At 37.8% G+C, this 15,920-nt stretch overlaps 1 protein-coding gene across 36 annotated transcripts; it reads right to left on the reverse strand.

Moving 5' to 3' along the window:
• Window positions 1-206: 206 nt before the first annotated feature.
• On the reverse strand, window positions 207-15,312 carry LOC18448486 (uncharacterized). 36 transcript variants are annotated; one of them, XR_016043721.1, is made up of 21 exons: window positions 14,331-15,312; window positions 9,598-9,882; window positions 9,419-9,484; window positions 9,197-9,337; window positions 8,987-9,119; window positions 8,802-8,881; window positions 8,497-8,569; window positions 8,234-8,337; window positions 7,945-8,140; window positions 7,815-7,849; window positions 7,664-7,717; window positions 6,252-6,440; window positions 5,888-5,962; window positions 5,546-5,596; window positions 4,799-4,841; window positions 4,458-4,521; window positions 4,231-4,373; window positions 3,851-3,958; window positions 1,893-1,952; window positions 1,666-1,737; window positions 207-536 (listed from the first exon to the last, which is right to left on the reverse strand). XR_016043721.1 is itself a non-coding variant. In XM_088851039.1 (21 exons), exons 3-21 carry the CDS (start codon window positions 9,631-9,633, stop codon window positions 324-326), a joined length of 1,896 nt encoding a protein of 631 aa, XP_088707165.1. In that variant the 5' UTR covers window positions 9,634-9,882; window positions 11,005-11,056; window positions 12,393-12,458; the 3' UTR covers window positions 207-323. The 36 variants fall into 36 exon arrangements, 20 of the variants coding, with proteins under 20 accessions (XP_088707165.1, XP_088707162.1, XP_088707153.1 ...); XR_016043719.1 differs by having other exon boundaries at window positions 1,893-1,955; XR_016043722.1 differs by having other exon boundaries at window positions 4,799-4,912.
• Window positions 15,313-15,920: the final 608 nt, after the last annotated feature.

The following is a 15,920-nucleotide window of genomic DNA, read 5'->3' on the forward strand; positions in this document are numbered from 1 at the left end:
AGAGGCATCCGTAGTTCTACATTATAAAGTACCATCCTTATATAAACTTTTTCCTTACTCCAGTTCTACCATCCTTATATAAACTTTTTCCTTACTCCGGTTCTACCAATGGTTGAAGTAGTTTGTAGTTTTGAATGAACGAGTTCCCTCGTTGGTTCAATAACTAGTCCGATCTTGATAACATTGGAGAGCAAGAGAGAGTGAACTTTCTCAACAAAGACTCATTTTGATCAAAGTTAAAAACAAGAGATACAATGGATGATGGTTCATAAACTTCTCTACATTTCTCATGAAAAGACAGCCCGAGAGAGTGGACAATCAGTTCAGAACCTAGGCCTCTTCGCATCAGTAGCTGCTACAGTTGAGGCAGCCTGGTATACCTGCTGCTGCGGTTGCTGTTGGTGGTAACCATCAGCTGCCGCTGCAACTGGCTGCTGCTGCTGCTGCTGTTGCTGTTGGTAAGCACCTAGAATTGCCGGCTGCGACTGCGGCTGCGGCTGAGCATAACCTGATGGGTACCCACCATACTGAGTTTGCTGCATCAGACACAATAGAATATTAATATACATATAAATTATTCATTAAATTTACTCGAAGGGGCAATATACTCATTTCGAATGGCAAGAGAGCTCATTTTGAAAGGGGAGAGAGAGAGAGTTTTAGTTGTAGGTCCTAATAGGCACATCGAGTGCAGTCAGTGACTACAACAAGAGAGAAGCAAGCAGACCCATAAAAGACAAGGAACCTAAGAAAGAGAAGCAGGCAACACCTCTAAGCCTAATAATGAAAATATTGTCCATAAAATCAGGTAATAAAAGAAAGAAATACAAGTTTCCAAATAATAACGGGCCTCAACGGATACAATTTACCCTGGTGTTCATTAGAGGTTTATAGGCAACAGGATATTCCTTACAGGGAAATTTCATGCAAGGTTATAAATTTATTGTCATGATTAAAACTGAGTGATTGACATTATTGATGCTAAGATGCATTGGCCCTTGCAGCAAATATCAGAGAGGCCTTGGCCCTAACAGCAAATATCACCAATCATGGGGGACATTTAAATGAAAGTACTCTACGAGTCAGGGGACGCATTGCACATATCACAAATAATGGGTGAAATTTAAATGAAAAGTAGCCTATGAGTCAGGGGGGACACATTTCTACATTTGTGTCCCCCAAGGTATCAAGCATCCATCTTTAAGATGGATAAAAAGTTGTGGTCACTCTTAAAAGAACAAAATCCAACAATCCAAAAAATTATCTCCAAAAAATTATTATTATTAGCTTTTAAGTTATTGATCTTTTTAACATATTAATGATCTTCATGTTAGAGACTCGTCATCATTCGAGCCTTTTCCCAACTATTTGGGGCGGCTACACGAATCCTAGTCCACCATTCGGCTCAATCAAGGGCCAAATTCCATCTGAAAAATAGATCAAAAGGAGGGGCCGCATATCTACATGTGAGTCCTAAGACTCGTAGAAACCTTGTCCATTTTAAAAAGTAACACCCATCAAGCTGGTCAAAACAGTTAAACTGCAAGCAATGTCGCCTAGCTGCCATAACGAGTGACATATCATTGGTTTCATGTAAATTATCAAAAGGAACTAGAAAAAAAAAAGACAACAATGGTGTCCTGTAACTAAGGGTAGGCTTCTAACCTGAGCCATGCCATGTTGATCATTCTCCATTTGATCGAATGCTCGTTTCTGCCCATAATCAGCCGCAGTTTGCTATTATGAGAAAAAAAGAAATAGAAGCATAAATAGCCGAGTTAATAAGAACACCTCAGTTTTACACAGACCAACACTTGATAATCAGAGGCAAAAAATAACATAAGAAAAGCATCAAGAAAAAAAAAACTGAACGACCGACGGAAAGCCCTTACCTCCTGGTAAGCAGCACCAGCACTCTGAAGTCCTTGTGCCTGCCCTTGTTGTTGTTGCTGCTGCTGAGTAGTTCCACAGTGATAAAAAAATCAATTATCACAACAACTACACAATAGTATTGATAATAATAAAAAGGAACCGGTCACTTTATCAAGAAATTAATAGGGGACTAGTTTGGCCAACAACAATCTTTTCAGTAATGCACATGTTTTCCATTCCGCCAGCCAAAACATGGGTATCATTAGTAGCCACAAGAGCTCTTGATTAGTCATCCACTGTTTTCCACTAATTTAGGCAGGTCATTAAGAATATGGGTAGCCAAATTAGTACTGAATAATAATACTAAACAAATAAGAAACCAAAAGGTATTGGCAAATTGTTAAGAGAGAAATGAACAAACATTGGTCGTAAAGAACACTCCCCCCAAGTTGCGAGATACATTTTCAACCCCACCCCAACAAATCCCTCGCACCCCAGCCTTGTCTTCAATGGACCTCTTAATTGCCAACGCTGGCTTCCCAGTCAAGCTTGAAACCATCACTGAAAACCCAACAGATTCTGATAACAAATACTTTTCAGTGGATTTCAAAGAAGAAGAGCAAATACATAAGGTGGAGGGCAACATTGATGAAATGCTTAGAATCATGGCTTTCACCCAGGATGGTCCCATTGACGACATCGCCGAAACCTTTAGAACTGCCACCAAACCTCCCAAATCCGGTTCCAAAGGCCACAGAGAAGAACCTCAACTCTTAAGGTCAACTACGACGACTCACTTGACCAAGATCCCCAGTCAACAGATCTAAGCACCATAGAAGGTATAGCACTGACACCAAAGACGGTCCTCCAGGTACCAGCAAACCCCCCTAACCACTCCAAAATGATCCTTGCATGGGACATCTGGGGTTCACCAAAATCTTGTCCTTCATTGGTCAATATTCCATCTACATCAAGTTTGCAAGAACTTTGACAACTTCCAGTGGAAATTTACATCAATGGTTCACCATATCTTTTAAAGTGGTTTAACGAGGAACTAGAAGACACCCTAATCTGATGTTCACTTCCATGGCGCATCTAAGTGACTTCAATGCCACCAGGTGCTCCTACGAGAAGCATAGGAGAAGGAGAATCAATAGCCAGCCCAGCCAAGTTCTGTTGACTTTTCAAAAACAACCAAAATAATATATCTGGAACAAAGCATCCTTGGTCCATCCATTTGGCAAACCTTATCCTCACAAGAATCGATAGATTCCTAATCTCCCCCATCTGGGAGAAGTTCCAAAGTACCCACTCACGTGCATGTACACCCCCAAAAGCTCCTTCCCACACCCCAATCTTCCTCGATACTTAACCCCCATCAGCCGGACCCAGACTGTTTAAGTTCGACGTCATGTGGCTTGAAGAATAACTCTTTCGATTAAGTTCCCAATGGGGGACTTCAACACTCAAGGTTAGGCTGTCTGCAAGAATAGGCATGAAACTCAAAGGTCTGAAGCTTTGGAACCATGAGAATCATCTGTCCCCAAAAAAGCAAGGCGCTTCTAGCCGAAATCTCCAACCTTGACCTCAAGGAAGAAAACCAAGCCCTTAATGAGGATGAGCAAACAGGAAGAGGGGTAATGAAATCAGAGCTACAGGCTATCCTAAAACAAGGGCAAGTCTTCTGGTTTCAAGGGACAAGAATCAATTGGCTAAAGAAGGGGACTGCAACACAACATGTCAGGTCTGACATCCTGGCTAAAGGAGCATCCAGGACAGATATGAACATTTTCAGACCAACCAATGTGGAAGAGATTTTGGATATCTAATCTTTTGTACAAATTCCTCAGCAACTTCCTGCCGTTTTTATCCACACTACATCTGTCATGCTTACAAAGAAAGTTTTATATTTTAACCAAATTGATAACCAAAAAAACACTACATCAAAAAATTTACATAGATAAAAATAAGTACATACAGTTTGTTGCAAGTACAAGGCTTGGGCTGCATAATATGCGGCATACTGGGCATCGGTGCTCTGAGTCTGTTGGGCCCCACTGGTAGGTGTTGCAAGCAGACCAGCTTGCTGTCAAGATGTTACAAATTTAACAAACAACAGGAAAACCGAATTAAATCAGTTTTTTCTACATTTCTCAACCCAACATCAGAACTCAATGAACTGGCAAAGCTACAGAGAGTGAGAGAGATATAAAGAGATTCTGATAGCAAGACTCCATACTCTATGAGGGAGACAGCAAACATATCCGTGTTTGTGTGTGTATGTGTGTGTGTGTGTGTGTGTGTGTGTGTGTGTGTGTGTGAGAGAGAGAGAGAGAGAGAGAGAGAGAGAGACTGCACCTGCTGCAGCCCATGGTATGAAGCATAGGCTTGTTGCTGAGCACCATCTTGAAACTGGGCAGGGTAACTAACTGCCTGGTTTGTGGTGGTAGCTACCGTAGTCTGAGGAAAATGATCATGGCTCGGCTGCTGTGCATATTGATCTGGATGCATAGGGTGTCTCAGTTTTTGAGTGCGAGTTTCCAATATAATTGAGCAATGCTCAGACAGCTGAGTTAGTAACTAACCATATTGGTTCACGGGTGCCTGTCCATATGCCTGTTGGTATTGCTGCTGACTAGTGCCATATGACTGCACATCCAACCAAATGCAACATCCATGCTCTCAGAAAACGAAACAGTAATCACAATCAAATAAGACTATTAAACTGATCTATTGCTACATGCACATGAAAAATTACAATCTATTACTCTTTTTTCAATTTTTGTAGAAATATTCTCGAGTGAAAATAGGTATACTGTTAGCAGAAAGCACTCCATATCAGATAGTTTTTTATAGTAATCCAAAAGGATCATCTACAATCTGTTCTTGATTATGGAAGGTGGAGATTAATCGTAGCGAGGCTCACCAGGACTTCCATCCAGGTACAGTTAGTCTCCTTTGTCTGCGCACTGGAAATGGACAGTGAATGAACTTAGGAGTGGCACATACCATACTCCATTTAAATTCTGATATAGTTTCCCTGCTTTTAAATAAACAGTCTATGATCTCAAAAACCAGAGAGGCCACAGATAATGTAGGGAAAGGAAAGAGCCATTTGTGGTTGGGGAGGGGGCATGTGGTAGGAAGGGTAGAGACTTGAAAATTGGAATCATTCTATGCAAAGACAGAATACAAGTTTTGCAGGAGGAGTGCAAAGCATAATTATAAAGGTTCCTTTTAATGAACCATCTTTTCAGCAACTAATTGCTCTTTTTTGTTGTATTCAGCAGGCTTTTTAGCCCATTTTTGTACATATAGCAACTTTTACAAGTTGCAACTACATATATAATACAGTAAACATTTTCAAAAATAAAATAAAATTGGAGGCCGACTGAGGGCGATTTTATAACTGCTTCATTTCCCACATAAGAAGTTATCCGAGATGTTGATCCCATCTTTACAAGTATACTAACCAGCATACCACATTATTACGCATCAATAGATGTTTATTATAGAAGAATAACTACCACTGAAACTCACTGAATTGCAGCAAGAAAAAAACCGTTAGAAGAGATCTATGAGATAAGAAACTGCAAAAAAAAAAAAAGGAAAAAAAAAAAGCATGATATAAAAAATAAGCATTTTCTGGAATGAGAAAAAAACTTGCATTAACCTGAGCTTGCACAGAATTTTGTTGGTTGTAATAACTTGTGCCTTGAGGATACTGCCAAATATTCATAGACATGCACCATCCATCATTAAGAATACAGGCATACTTATTCCTTTTCTAATTGGTATGTTTACTTACTAAACACAAGTATCAATTCAATAATTATGAGCGAGTATCACTGAAAAAATCTGTCTAAATGAATCCTTGAATTCCTCCACATTTCAAAAACAAGCATGCACAAAAACTTGATATGCAATAGGCCCAAGGATCCAGCTCTCATCAGAACACTACGAAAATTTGAATCAGCTTATACGTGCATGCACACACGCAGATTAAGGCACATACATGCTGGGTTTGTTGTGGTGGCTGAGTATGGATTTCTGTTTGCTGTGTATAATTCTGAGAATGTTGCTGTTGAACCTGCAGTTATTCATAAGAGTTAGGTACTTCAGGTTGAAAGCAAATCACGAGGGTATGTGCAATTTCTTTTTTTTCTTTTTATTTGTTGTTAAGTAATTATACATGTAATTCTTCTTTCTGTTTTTAAGATTTAGAGGAAGAAGCTTCAAAAAAAGGAAAAAAGGAAAAGAGAAGGGAATGTGTTAGAGAGCAACACCAAATCATAAGTATGCAAAAAAATGTCCCCTATAATGTTAACCAGCAATTGGTGAAATGCCTAAAAGTTTAACAGGGCATTTAAACCCCCCACCTGATATTGGGCTTGTTGAGCAGCTAGCAGATATTGTTGAGATTGAGCATAGGACAGCTCCTGGGTTGAATGGTGAGGCTGTGGCAGTGCATGCTGCTGATAAGATTGTTGAGTTTGGTGCTGATGTGGTTGATAAGGATATTGTGAATGGCCTTGCTTGGCCTGCTGAGGTACTTGCTTGTAGAGATCCTGATAGCATATAAAGGAAATTAATGCACTCCAATAACTAAACCTAGCTTCCGCGATTAGCTACAAGACAAATATAACAAAAGATCATTTTGCATATGTTACAGTCATTTCAATTTTCCAAACACCTAGCAGGTTTATAAAAGGTTTTGTCATACTTTATTAAACACATTTGAAAATAAAAGTCAGAACAAAACTAGTGGAATATGGTTATATGCTTGGTTTTTCCATAGATGGCCATATCTAGGAGATATAATGTTGCAAAAAAGATCAAGTTAGGTAAGATCGATACTTCCTTATTTTTTAAAAGTGACAAAGGTCAGAACTTCCAATACCATGCTGGCAATAAAAAGGCCTCCTAACACGCCATTAGTATGAGTAAGTGCCAACTCTAAATCTACTAAAAAAAATGTTGGATAGTCTTTTTTAGCAAATAATGTTGGATATTCGAAAAACATAAATAAATAAAAACCAGGGCACATATGATACATGCTGTGTTTCTCCTTAATGGATACATTTAGACGATCAAAGATGTTCCCAACTTCTAGGACACAGTTAGGGTTCAGTAGGTGTCAAGTGCTTCAGCAAGAGCGGTAGATGTACAGGGGAAAAAACCAGGAATATGAAACCCCTTGTTCCCTATTATCGATTTTGCCAAACTATGTACGTACCTAGTATTAGTAAGTAGTAAGAGTATAATTATGGTAATAGTGGTGACGATAGTGTCACTAATACTTGTGATAGTGGTTCACTAATACTTGTCATAGTGGTGGCCGTAGTCATAGTATTGATAGTGCTGTAGTCATAATTGTACGGGTAGTAGTAGTTGATACAATAGTACTGGTGGTAGTGATATTGTTAGAGTAGTCATGTTGGCCATAATAGTGGTGGTAGTGGTAGTGGTTGTAGTATCAATAGTGGCAGTAGCAGTAAAGGTAATCACAGTAGTCATATTGGTATTGATAGAAAAGGTGGTGGTGGTGGAGGTATTGGTAGCAGTAGTAGTGATGATGAACAATAATTTAATAGGGAAATAGGAAGCAAACCAAGACAGTGTGTCCTAACAATTCCCATTGTCCATCAGTGAAGGAAAAAAAAATTTCTTTACAATTGGTAGCATGTTTTCTTACTGAGATAAAAATGAACAAGAGTCGTCCATAAACAGAAAAATCCAATGTTCTTCAAAATGAGAAGAGTACTATGGTGTTAAAGTCTAAGAACAATACCTGAGCTCTAAATTTGCCACTGTCTTGATACACTTTGCCTTGTAGAAGTGCCATCTGCACTCCAGAAAAGGATTTACTTAAATCCCCATGCCTACATAGAAAAGAACTAGCTGCCTAACTTGAAATGGGAAGACATTATTTGTGAGCATACCTGGGCAGCAGCAGCTAAGTTGGAAGGATAAGTACCTGCAAGGAATTACATGAAATATGACACATAAAATCATGTCCCTCAATTAATAATACAACAAGATTTGACAATTGAAACTTGAAGGCAACTCCACCTTGATTTATAAAATGTTGGGCAGATGCCAAATTTCCAAGACCGGACATTCCTTGCCTTTGTGATATATTACCCATAAAGGGGGGTCGCCCCATCACCCCCGCCATAGGTGCACCTGCAGAAAGAATGCCATTTCCTCTATCCATAACATTCTGCTCAAGGATTCTAGGACCCATAGGAGTTCCACGATTATATGCCTGCATAAAAAGGTGATCCTATTACTATTAATTACTTAGATATTAACAGATTAATCTAAGATGTGTGAATGACACCAAGACTTCCACAGATACCATTCCAGCGCCCACTCCTAGAACACTGGATCTAGCAACAGCTCCAACAAACTGATTTGCCATGAAAGGCATGTATCCATTTCCTCTTGAAGCAGCAGTCATACCTATTTAAATATATATATATATAAAGGTTACAGCACAACCATTACTGTTAATCTAACCCCAGAAACAAGCCGGTCATTAAAAGTGTACTATCAAGAGCAAAACCAATAGGATCACCAGTAAGAAAAGTAAAACTTATCAAACAGGATAAAGTAGACCACCTGGAATGGCTCCTCTACCCATACCACCAAATGCTTGAGCAGGACCTTGATTTCCAAGGCGTTGCTTGTATGACTTCAATCAATATGGATAACAGTGTTAAATCCTTGATGATAAACGGTACGAAGAAGGTAAAAAGTGAATACATGCATGGACTGAAACTACAGAGCAGATGCTCCACAAAGAAGGATAAAAAACAATGGAGGAGGCACAAATGCAAAGGGAAGTAGCAGCGAATGAGGGGGCACAAGTTGTGTTCAAACAGTAATACCTTAGAGAATCCTCAAATATAATGTAGTGATCATACCTGAGCTGACTTAGATGGATTTGCAAAGCTAACTCGTATATTGAGCCCTCCCAACTCATGACCATCCAATGCAATATGCGCTGGAAAGATTGAGTTTTTTTAGTAAGTGGAAATATTCAAGATTCCCAAATTAATTTTAAGTACAACCAAGAAAGACAAAAATTCCAGGTCCATGAACAGGGTACCCTTGTCAGCACAAGCAGAGTGAAAGAAGTCAATGAAGCCAAATCCACGGATATTCCCATTGATACCAATGGGTAAGAAACAGTCTTTAACTTTCCCATACTGTCCAAAGAGTGATCTCAAAGCTAATTCAGGCTGTCATACATCCATCAGAAAGGCAGTTAGCAAGGGAAAATAGACAGGAAAGTAAAATCCTATGGATCTATACATACATTAGGCATATGCTTTGATATGCGATCCACAAACAGCACAGTCGAGAACATATCCTCAATATTTTTGCAATCTGACCACTCAACACGTAAAACCCGCCCATCCATGTTCACCACGCCCATTGTTGTCTTTGCAGCAATTGCCTACAAAAAGCGACAAAACTAGTACCCAAGAAGAAGAAAATATGGCATACGCTTATTTTCAGGCTATATTGTTGGGCAAACCTGGGATTTCAGGCTATATTCAATAAATCCGTATCCTTTACTCTGACCTGCAGCATTGCGTAGAACCTGAAAAATTAAAAATATCCTTCAGCACAAACATGGTTAAATAATTTCCTTTTTCAAAGTAATTTTTAATTTACCTAGTAATTTAATAACCAAGATAGAGCAGCAGAACTTACAAATGCTCGTTCGACCTTTCCATGTGGTTCAAACATTGTCCTCAATGATGAGTCATCAATATCAGGGGTGAGATTTCCAACAAATAACAATGAGTCAGCACGAAATGCCTCAACAAGCAATGTCCGTACACCAAGTTGTGTATTATGGAGTTTTTCTTGGACAGTAGCAGCTAGCTGGTTATCTCCAGGTGCAGAATCAAATCGGACAACTGTGGCATCTCTTTTTTCGTTTTCAAATGCAATGCTTGAGACTTTTCCATGTTCAGTAAAAAGTGGTAACAACTCCTAATAAGAGTAACCCTCTAATTAGCAACATACCAATTAAGTGAGACTGAACTGATAATACCCTGAGGTCACCAATGAAATCATCAAAATAATAATTCAACCAGCAGCTTTGAATGTAGACAAATCAAGCTGATCTGGACCCAGTAATACAGCTGAGTTCAAAAAATATCAAGCACTATAAAAAGAGGAGTATCAGATATGATACCATTTTATGAGGAACAGCTTCACAAAAACTAAGCATATGCTATGCTTAATCAAGTTCAGGACATAGTAGCACCAGGAAATAACATGCAACAAAAACAGTGCCATAAAGAAAATGGATTGTTGTAATGAAGGTATGCATACATTGCCAAATTCCATGACAGATATTCCGCAAGCAAGATATAATATTATTTTCGTGCTGGAAGTGGTGTTTTTATACTACAGCTGGCATAATCATAAGTTGTTTCTTATTCTTCTTCTCATAAATCTCCCACTTTTATACAATTAAAGCTTTATCTAATTTAATAGCCAATGAAGGAAAAAATACAAAGCAAAAAGCCAAAAAAAACACCAAGGCAACAAAATAAAGGGCATAACCACACGACAAGGTTAAAATCAATAAAATGCATTTGTTAAGTTCCACAAATTTTCAGTTAGGCGATTATTTAAAAAATAAATAAAAAAATTGGCCTATCAAAAATGTACAAAGAAATAGCAAAAGGACTAAAGGCTTGGGAAGCTTTGTGACTTAAGGGGAGAAACGACACTTCGTGCAAACTCTTGGATATACCAATAACTCAGTTACACATCATAAAATTACAAAGCATTTTATAGTACAAAGTCCTAAAATCAACGCAACTTCCTACACATCAAGAATCTAGAAGGATTTCAGAAAGACCACCAAAGTAAAGATATTTGGGCATGGTTTTATTTTCTCTTGATAAACTAAAGCAGAACCAACTATAAAAAAAAATAAAAAAAATAAAAAAACAAAACAAAACAAAACAGAAAACAAAAAAACAAAAGCAAAAACAAAAAAAAATAAATAAATGAGCACTCGTTTAGATTTTTTCTTAGAGAATAAAAACATCACGCTTCTGCTCGCCCTTGACATATCCTAACATACCCTTGAGTTCTTACCTGAAAGAGCGACCAAGATGTAGAATCTTACACTCAGGCACCAACGTGCTTTCTGTGTGGTGGAAGAAGACAGCAAAATCAATTATCGGCATGCTTCTATCCAAGAGTAACAAACTGGCTGCATATCAGGAAAAAAACATGCTAGAGTGTACCATGGGTGTTAGTTCCAAGTCTCAACCAAGAAGAGAAGAAAAGATTCACCAAAAGACCCATATCCTTGATCGCCCATACCCGAACATCCAAAGGTCACCTAGCGCTTAAAGCCAATTTGCATTTGCCACCAACTTGTTGAATTAAAAATACTGTTTCCAAATTTGTTGGCAACAAGACAGCTTTTTGTAACCTTTTTTTTCCAAGTGTGGTTGACACAACTTTTGTGACTTACAAAATTTGTTTGTAACAAGACACCATTTCTATAATCTTATCAAATCGATTTGCAACAAGATGAATTTTTTATGATGACTTCAACATCATGTTATAACGCACAAAAGAGTTCATGCCATATTAGAAGTACGCAAATAGATAGTTTGTATATTCTATAAGTTGAATGACAAAACTTTATGTCAAACACTAAGTTTAAATGAATCCATACATAGCATGATATATCATATAACCCTATAATTAAATGTTGTTAGGTCACAAAAAAAGAAATGCATGCAATATATGCATTCCTCAAGTCAGTTTTTGCCTTACTAAATGAAAAAAAACCATATTCAGAAGTTATGATCATTATATTTGTATCTTTTTCAGTGATTGGATGGATTTATGTTGCAACTCCAGTTCCAACTCAGATATCTGAACCCTATATTTTTCAGTAGTACTAATCTTATTGACCATATGCATAGAAGATTACAATGGCGACTTACTGCATAAAAAATTAATATTGATGATCCATGTAACGCAGGTGCTACAAATCTTTGGGGATAAATGCAATAAGCATTCTACGATCATAGAATTTATAGGATATTTTATGTACATAAAACTAAAATTTCCAGCCAGTCCTTATATCATTTAAGGCATTTCTCCAATTCATTAAGAAGATTCCAGCAAGAAATGCTTTCCCATATTTTAAAACATAAGGATTACCCTTTCAACTTTTACAGGCATTTCCAATTGTTAAAATATAAATGCATTTTCCAATTGCAAAACTTAGGAATCTGTTAGTTGTTTCCTTTAATCCAGAACGCTTATATTTGATAGGAACTCAGGAATCAATTATATCTGTTTCTTTTCTTTTTTTTTAAATAGGAATCAGCTATTCCTTTCCTTAACATAAATGACATTTCCTTTCTATGATGAACCTTTCATTCTCCAAATTCCAACAAACTATGATTAGCTAAGAAAATTATAATACCATGAATTTGAACGGTTGGTCAAGTTGCACTTACAATGATATTATCCAACCTTCAGTAGACCATACAAAACTGCATGCTGCTGCCTTCCCATCCTCCATCCTGGTGCATGGCACATGGCAGTTCCATTCACACATGTCTTGATGTCTTTTACATCAGTTTGAAAATTTGAATATGAAGCTTTTCTTATTTCAGTCTCAATACAAGAACATGTTCACCCAAAACTCTCATTACAACTTTTTCCCAGAAAATATCATCAAGCTGTTTCATGCTTGTTACATCTGTATTTTAGAGGTGTATGTAAACAATGAGAAACAAACAACACAGACACCATCTTTTTGGTTTCTGATAATTAATTTCATCTTTAATAGCAGCAAAAACTCTGCTGACCCTTAAAGGAAGATCTATTGAAGTTATCCACTTATTCTCTTCTACTTGAGTAAAAGTTATGTTATGTGCCCATGGAAACCTATAACTTTCCACAACAAGAGGACTCTGACAGGATAAGGGAAAGGAAAGAAAACAAATAGAAGATACTGTAACATCTGTTTTTTCAAGTTTCAACAGAATATGAGCTCTGGAGCAGAAAATTAGAAAAAAAAAAAGTTACGTGTACAAATGAGCGAACAGAAAACAACTTCTTCCATTCTCAGTTTTCTTTCAATTCAAAAAATAAACAAATAAGAAAGCTTCCATGACATGTTGAATATCTACTATTGAATCAATATTTGAAACATCCATATTATTATAATTCAATACAATGCCTAGAACTTCTAACCAGAAGCCCGATATTTTTCCAGTAAGTATTGAGCAAGGCCAAATCCTTTTCAGTGGATGTATCAACTGAGAGAAAAATTGCATAGTGACCATGCTGGGCATTCCCTTAAATTTGTTTGGGTAGGCTGAAAATAGTTCATCTTTCATGAAATCCTCGAGATATACTACATCACACCTATATCTCAACATACACCTGGAGAATGCCATTCAAATGCAAATGCCCTTTCTTGGAGGAGACTTACGTTTGACTCCTTCAGCAAGGGGTGATCTTAGTTCTACCTCTAACCCTTCCATCCTTCCTACCTTCCATATATTTTAGAACCCATCCCCATATGTCTGCATTCTGCACCTTGTAGTGCAACTGTACATAAAGCTAGACTTCCACCTGATTCCTTATCAAAAAAAAAAGAAAGAAAGGAGTACAACAAAGATCCTAGAAATTGTATTAAATGCTAAAACATCTCAAGCTAGACTGGCATTCCAGGGGTGGAGGAAGTCGAACCTAAGGTGACTGGTGAAGAGAAGGAAATTATGCCAATAAGCATGGCCAGTTGTAAAGGGCTATGAGTTATAGAGAATTAGATGAATCACACTACTTCTAGTCAAATTAATTTAAACAATTAATGCAAATTTTCATCGCATCAGGAGGGAAGCAAAGACAGTTGCTGTGACAACCTTGAAAAAGTAAGGGGTCACTCATCCCTCATTTTTTAATCACCAACCACAATTTCCATTGTTCACAGACAAATTCATCCCAAACCATTTTGGCATCTCTTTCTCCTCTTTGAATTAAAAAAACCAGAACATTGACTTTCACAATCCAATTTACTGATCGACGAAATACTGTTAGCAATAAAAGAAGTTTCTCAATGTGGTAATCCATGATGGCTCCTGAACTCATGAGATGCTTGCTTTTTATACCATGTCACATAAGTTCCTTCTATTGGTATCTGGATAAAATAATTTCCGTAGTAAATAACACGTAGGTAAAACCTAAGTTCTCAAGACTTGGCAATTTTTACATCCTTTCCACCAAATAATATCAGACTGGTCTACGAAAGCCCATATTGCACAATGTGCTTCTTTGTATCTGTTTTTCAGGGTATACTATGTTACTGTGCTTCAAATGCATATAGAAAACAACTTGCAATTTATTATTTTCAAAGAAAAATCTCAAGGTGTCGAGGATGAGCATACCTCTTCAGTAGCAGACCCACCAGTAATGGTCACACGAACACAAGGCTTTGGGAGCCAATGGGAAAGAATCTCCACTGTTTTAACTTCAGGAAATTGCTCCTCCTCTTCAGTTCTTGCTCCATCTTCTTTGACAACACCTCTATTATCACTTTCTTCGTTCAAATTTTCATCAGTTTCTTTACCAATCTCCTTCTCGTCATCTCCCTTCTCTGGTGCTTCTTTAACACCAAGGCCCACATCATCCCCTTCACCATTTTCTTCATTAATATCCTTATCACCTTCATTTTCGATCTCTCTTTCATTGAGTCCATTCCCTATACCAAACGCCTTATCATTTTGCTTATCAACCCCCATACCCATACTGCCATCTTCCTTCCCAGGTTCCTTATTGTTAAAGGTATCCATCTCCTCGTTGATTTTGTTGCCATTTTCGATCTCTCTCTCAACTTCATTTGCCATGTTTTCGTGTTCCAAGCTATCATCTTCTGTCACTAAGCCATCCTTCTCATCAAGAACCTCATCAGGTAACTTAACATTTTCATCTCCATCCAAAGAATCCTTCACGGTAGAACCCTCCTCATTAAACCGAGATTCAACATCCAAACACTTGTTGCCCCCAATCAATCCACCAGTCATGGCTTCGTCTTCATCTACCTCAGACAAAACCCGAGAGTCCTCTCCATCGACCTTCTCGACTGGATCCAAATCGTTCATTAAGGAATCGCTCACTGTTTCAGGCAAGACTTCCCGGTTTTCTTCGCCGGAATGTCCATTGAGGTCATCAGAAATAGCATTTTCAGTCGATTTTTGGCCAGCCAAGTTTTGTTCGATAGCCGGAGGAGATCTTGTGTGGTCTGATTCCGCCATTCTGGGGCTCTACGGGATAGCGTTTTCTAGGGTTAGGGTTCGTGTTTTCGCAGGACAAAAGGACAGAGAGACAAAACCCTAGCGCGACGGAAACCGATACCAATACACTGATTCCTCAATAGTCGAGATAGGGAAAAAGTTTAGATAGGGGTGCATCTCAAAATTCCACTCCTACCTCCCGGACACGAGAAAAATGGATTTTAATTCTTGTACGCTGGACCGCGGTTCTACATATGTGGCCCAGAAAGTGTAAAACATCTATTTTAAATATAAATGCAAGTAGGTGTTTCATCATCTAAAACCGATCAAATGTTTTTTTATTAGAATTATTATTTCAAATTTTTAAAATTTATTTATTTGTTCATATTCATGATCTCCATGTTAAAAATTATATGTCCTTAAAATTAAGTTTTAAAATCCATCTCAAAAATAAATTTATCAAGGGGCCCACATTTCTACATATGTGGTCTTGCCGCATAAAAACCGGGTCCCTAAAATAGTTTAGTTTTAGTATAGTATTCATATTCAGATTTCAGGACGTAAGAATTTGGATCGATCAATTCAATTATTTCTAAATGTTTCACCGATTACCTATAGAAAAAGAAATAAAGGTCGACCACCCATACAAGAAGCGGCTAGAAGAGCCGAAGAAATTGTTAGAATTCTATGAAATAGTCAAGTAGCTTTTTCAAACTACTAATTGGTGTCCTTGCTCTTTGCTTC

Source organism: Amborella trichopoda, chromosome 11, assembly GCF_054954075.1.
Source record: "Amborella trichopoda isolate Santa Cruz 75 chromosome 11, AtrichopodaSantaCruz75HAP2 v2.0, whole genome shotgun sequence".
In the NCBI taxonomy this organism is placed as follows: Eukaryota; Viridiplantae; Streptophyta; class Magnoliopsida; order Amborellales; family Amborellaceae; genus Amborella; species Amborella trichopoda.

What these genes read in the sequence shown, in the direction of transcription:
- LOC18448486 (XM_088851023.1), bottom strand. Translation starts at nt 15,197, where the DNA reads ATGGCGGAATCAGACCACACAAGATCTCCTCCGGCTATCGAACAAAAC. An exon ending in AATATAGCCTGAAATCCCAG is followed by an intron (nt 9,338 to 9,418) that starts GTTTGCCCAACA and finishes CGCTTTTTGTAG; the next exon opens with GCAATTGCTGCAAAGACAAC. An exon ending in CTGTGCAAGCTCAGGTTAAT is followed by an intron (nt 4,522 to 5,539) that starts GCAAGTTTTTTT and finishes TTGGATGTGCAG; the next exon opens with TCATATGGCACTAGTCAGCA.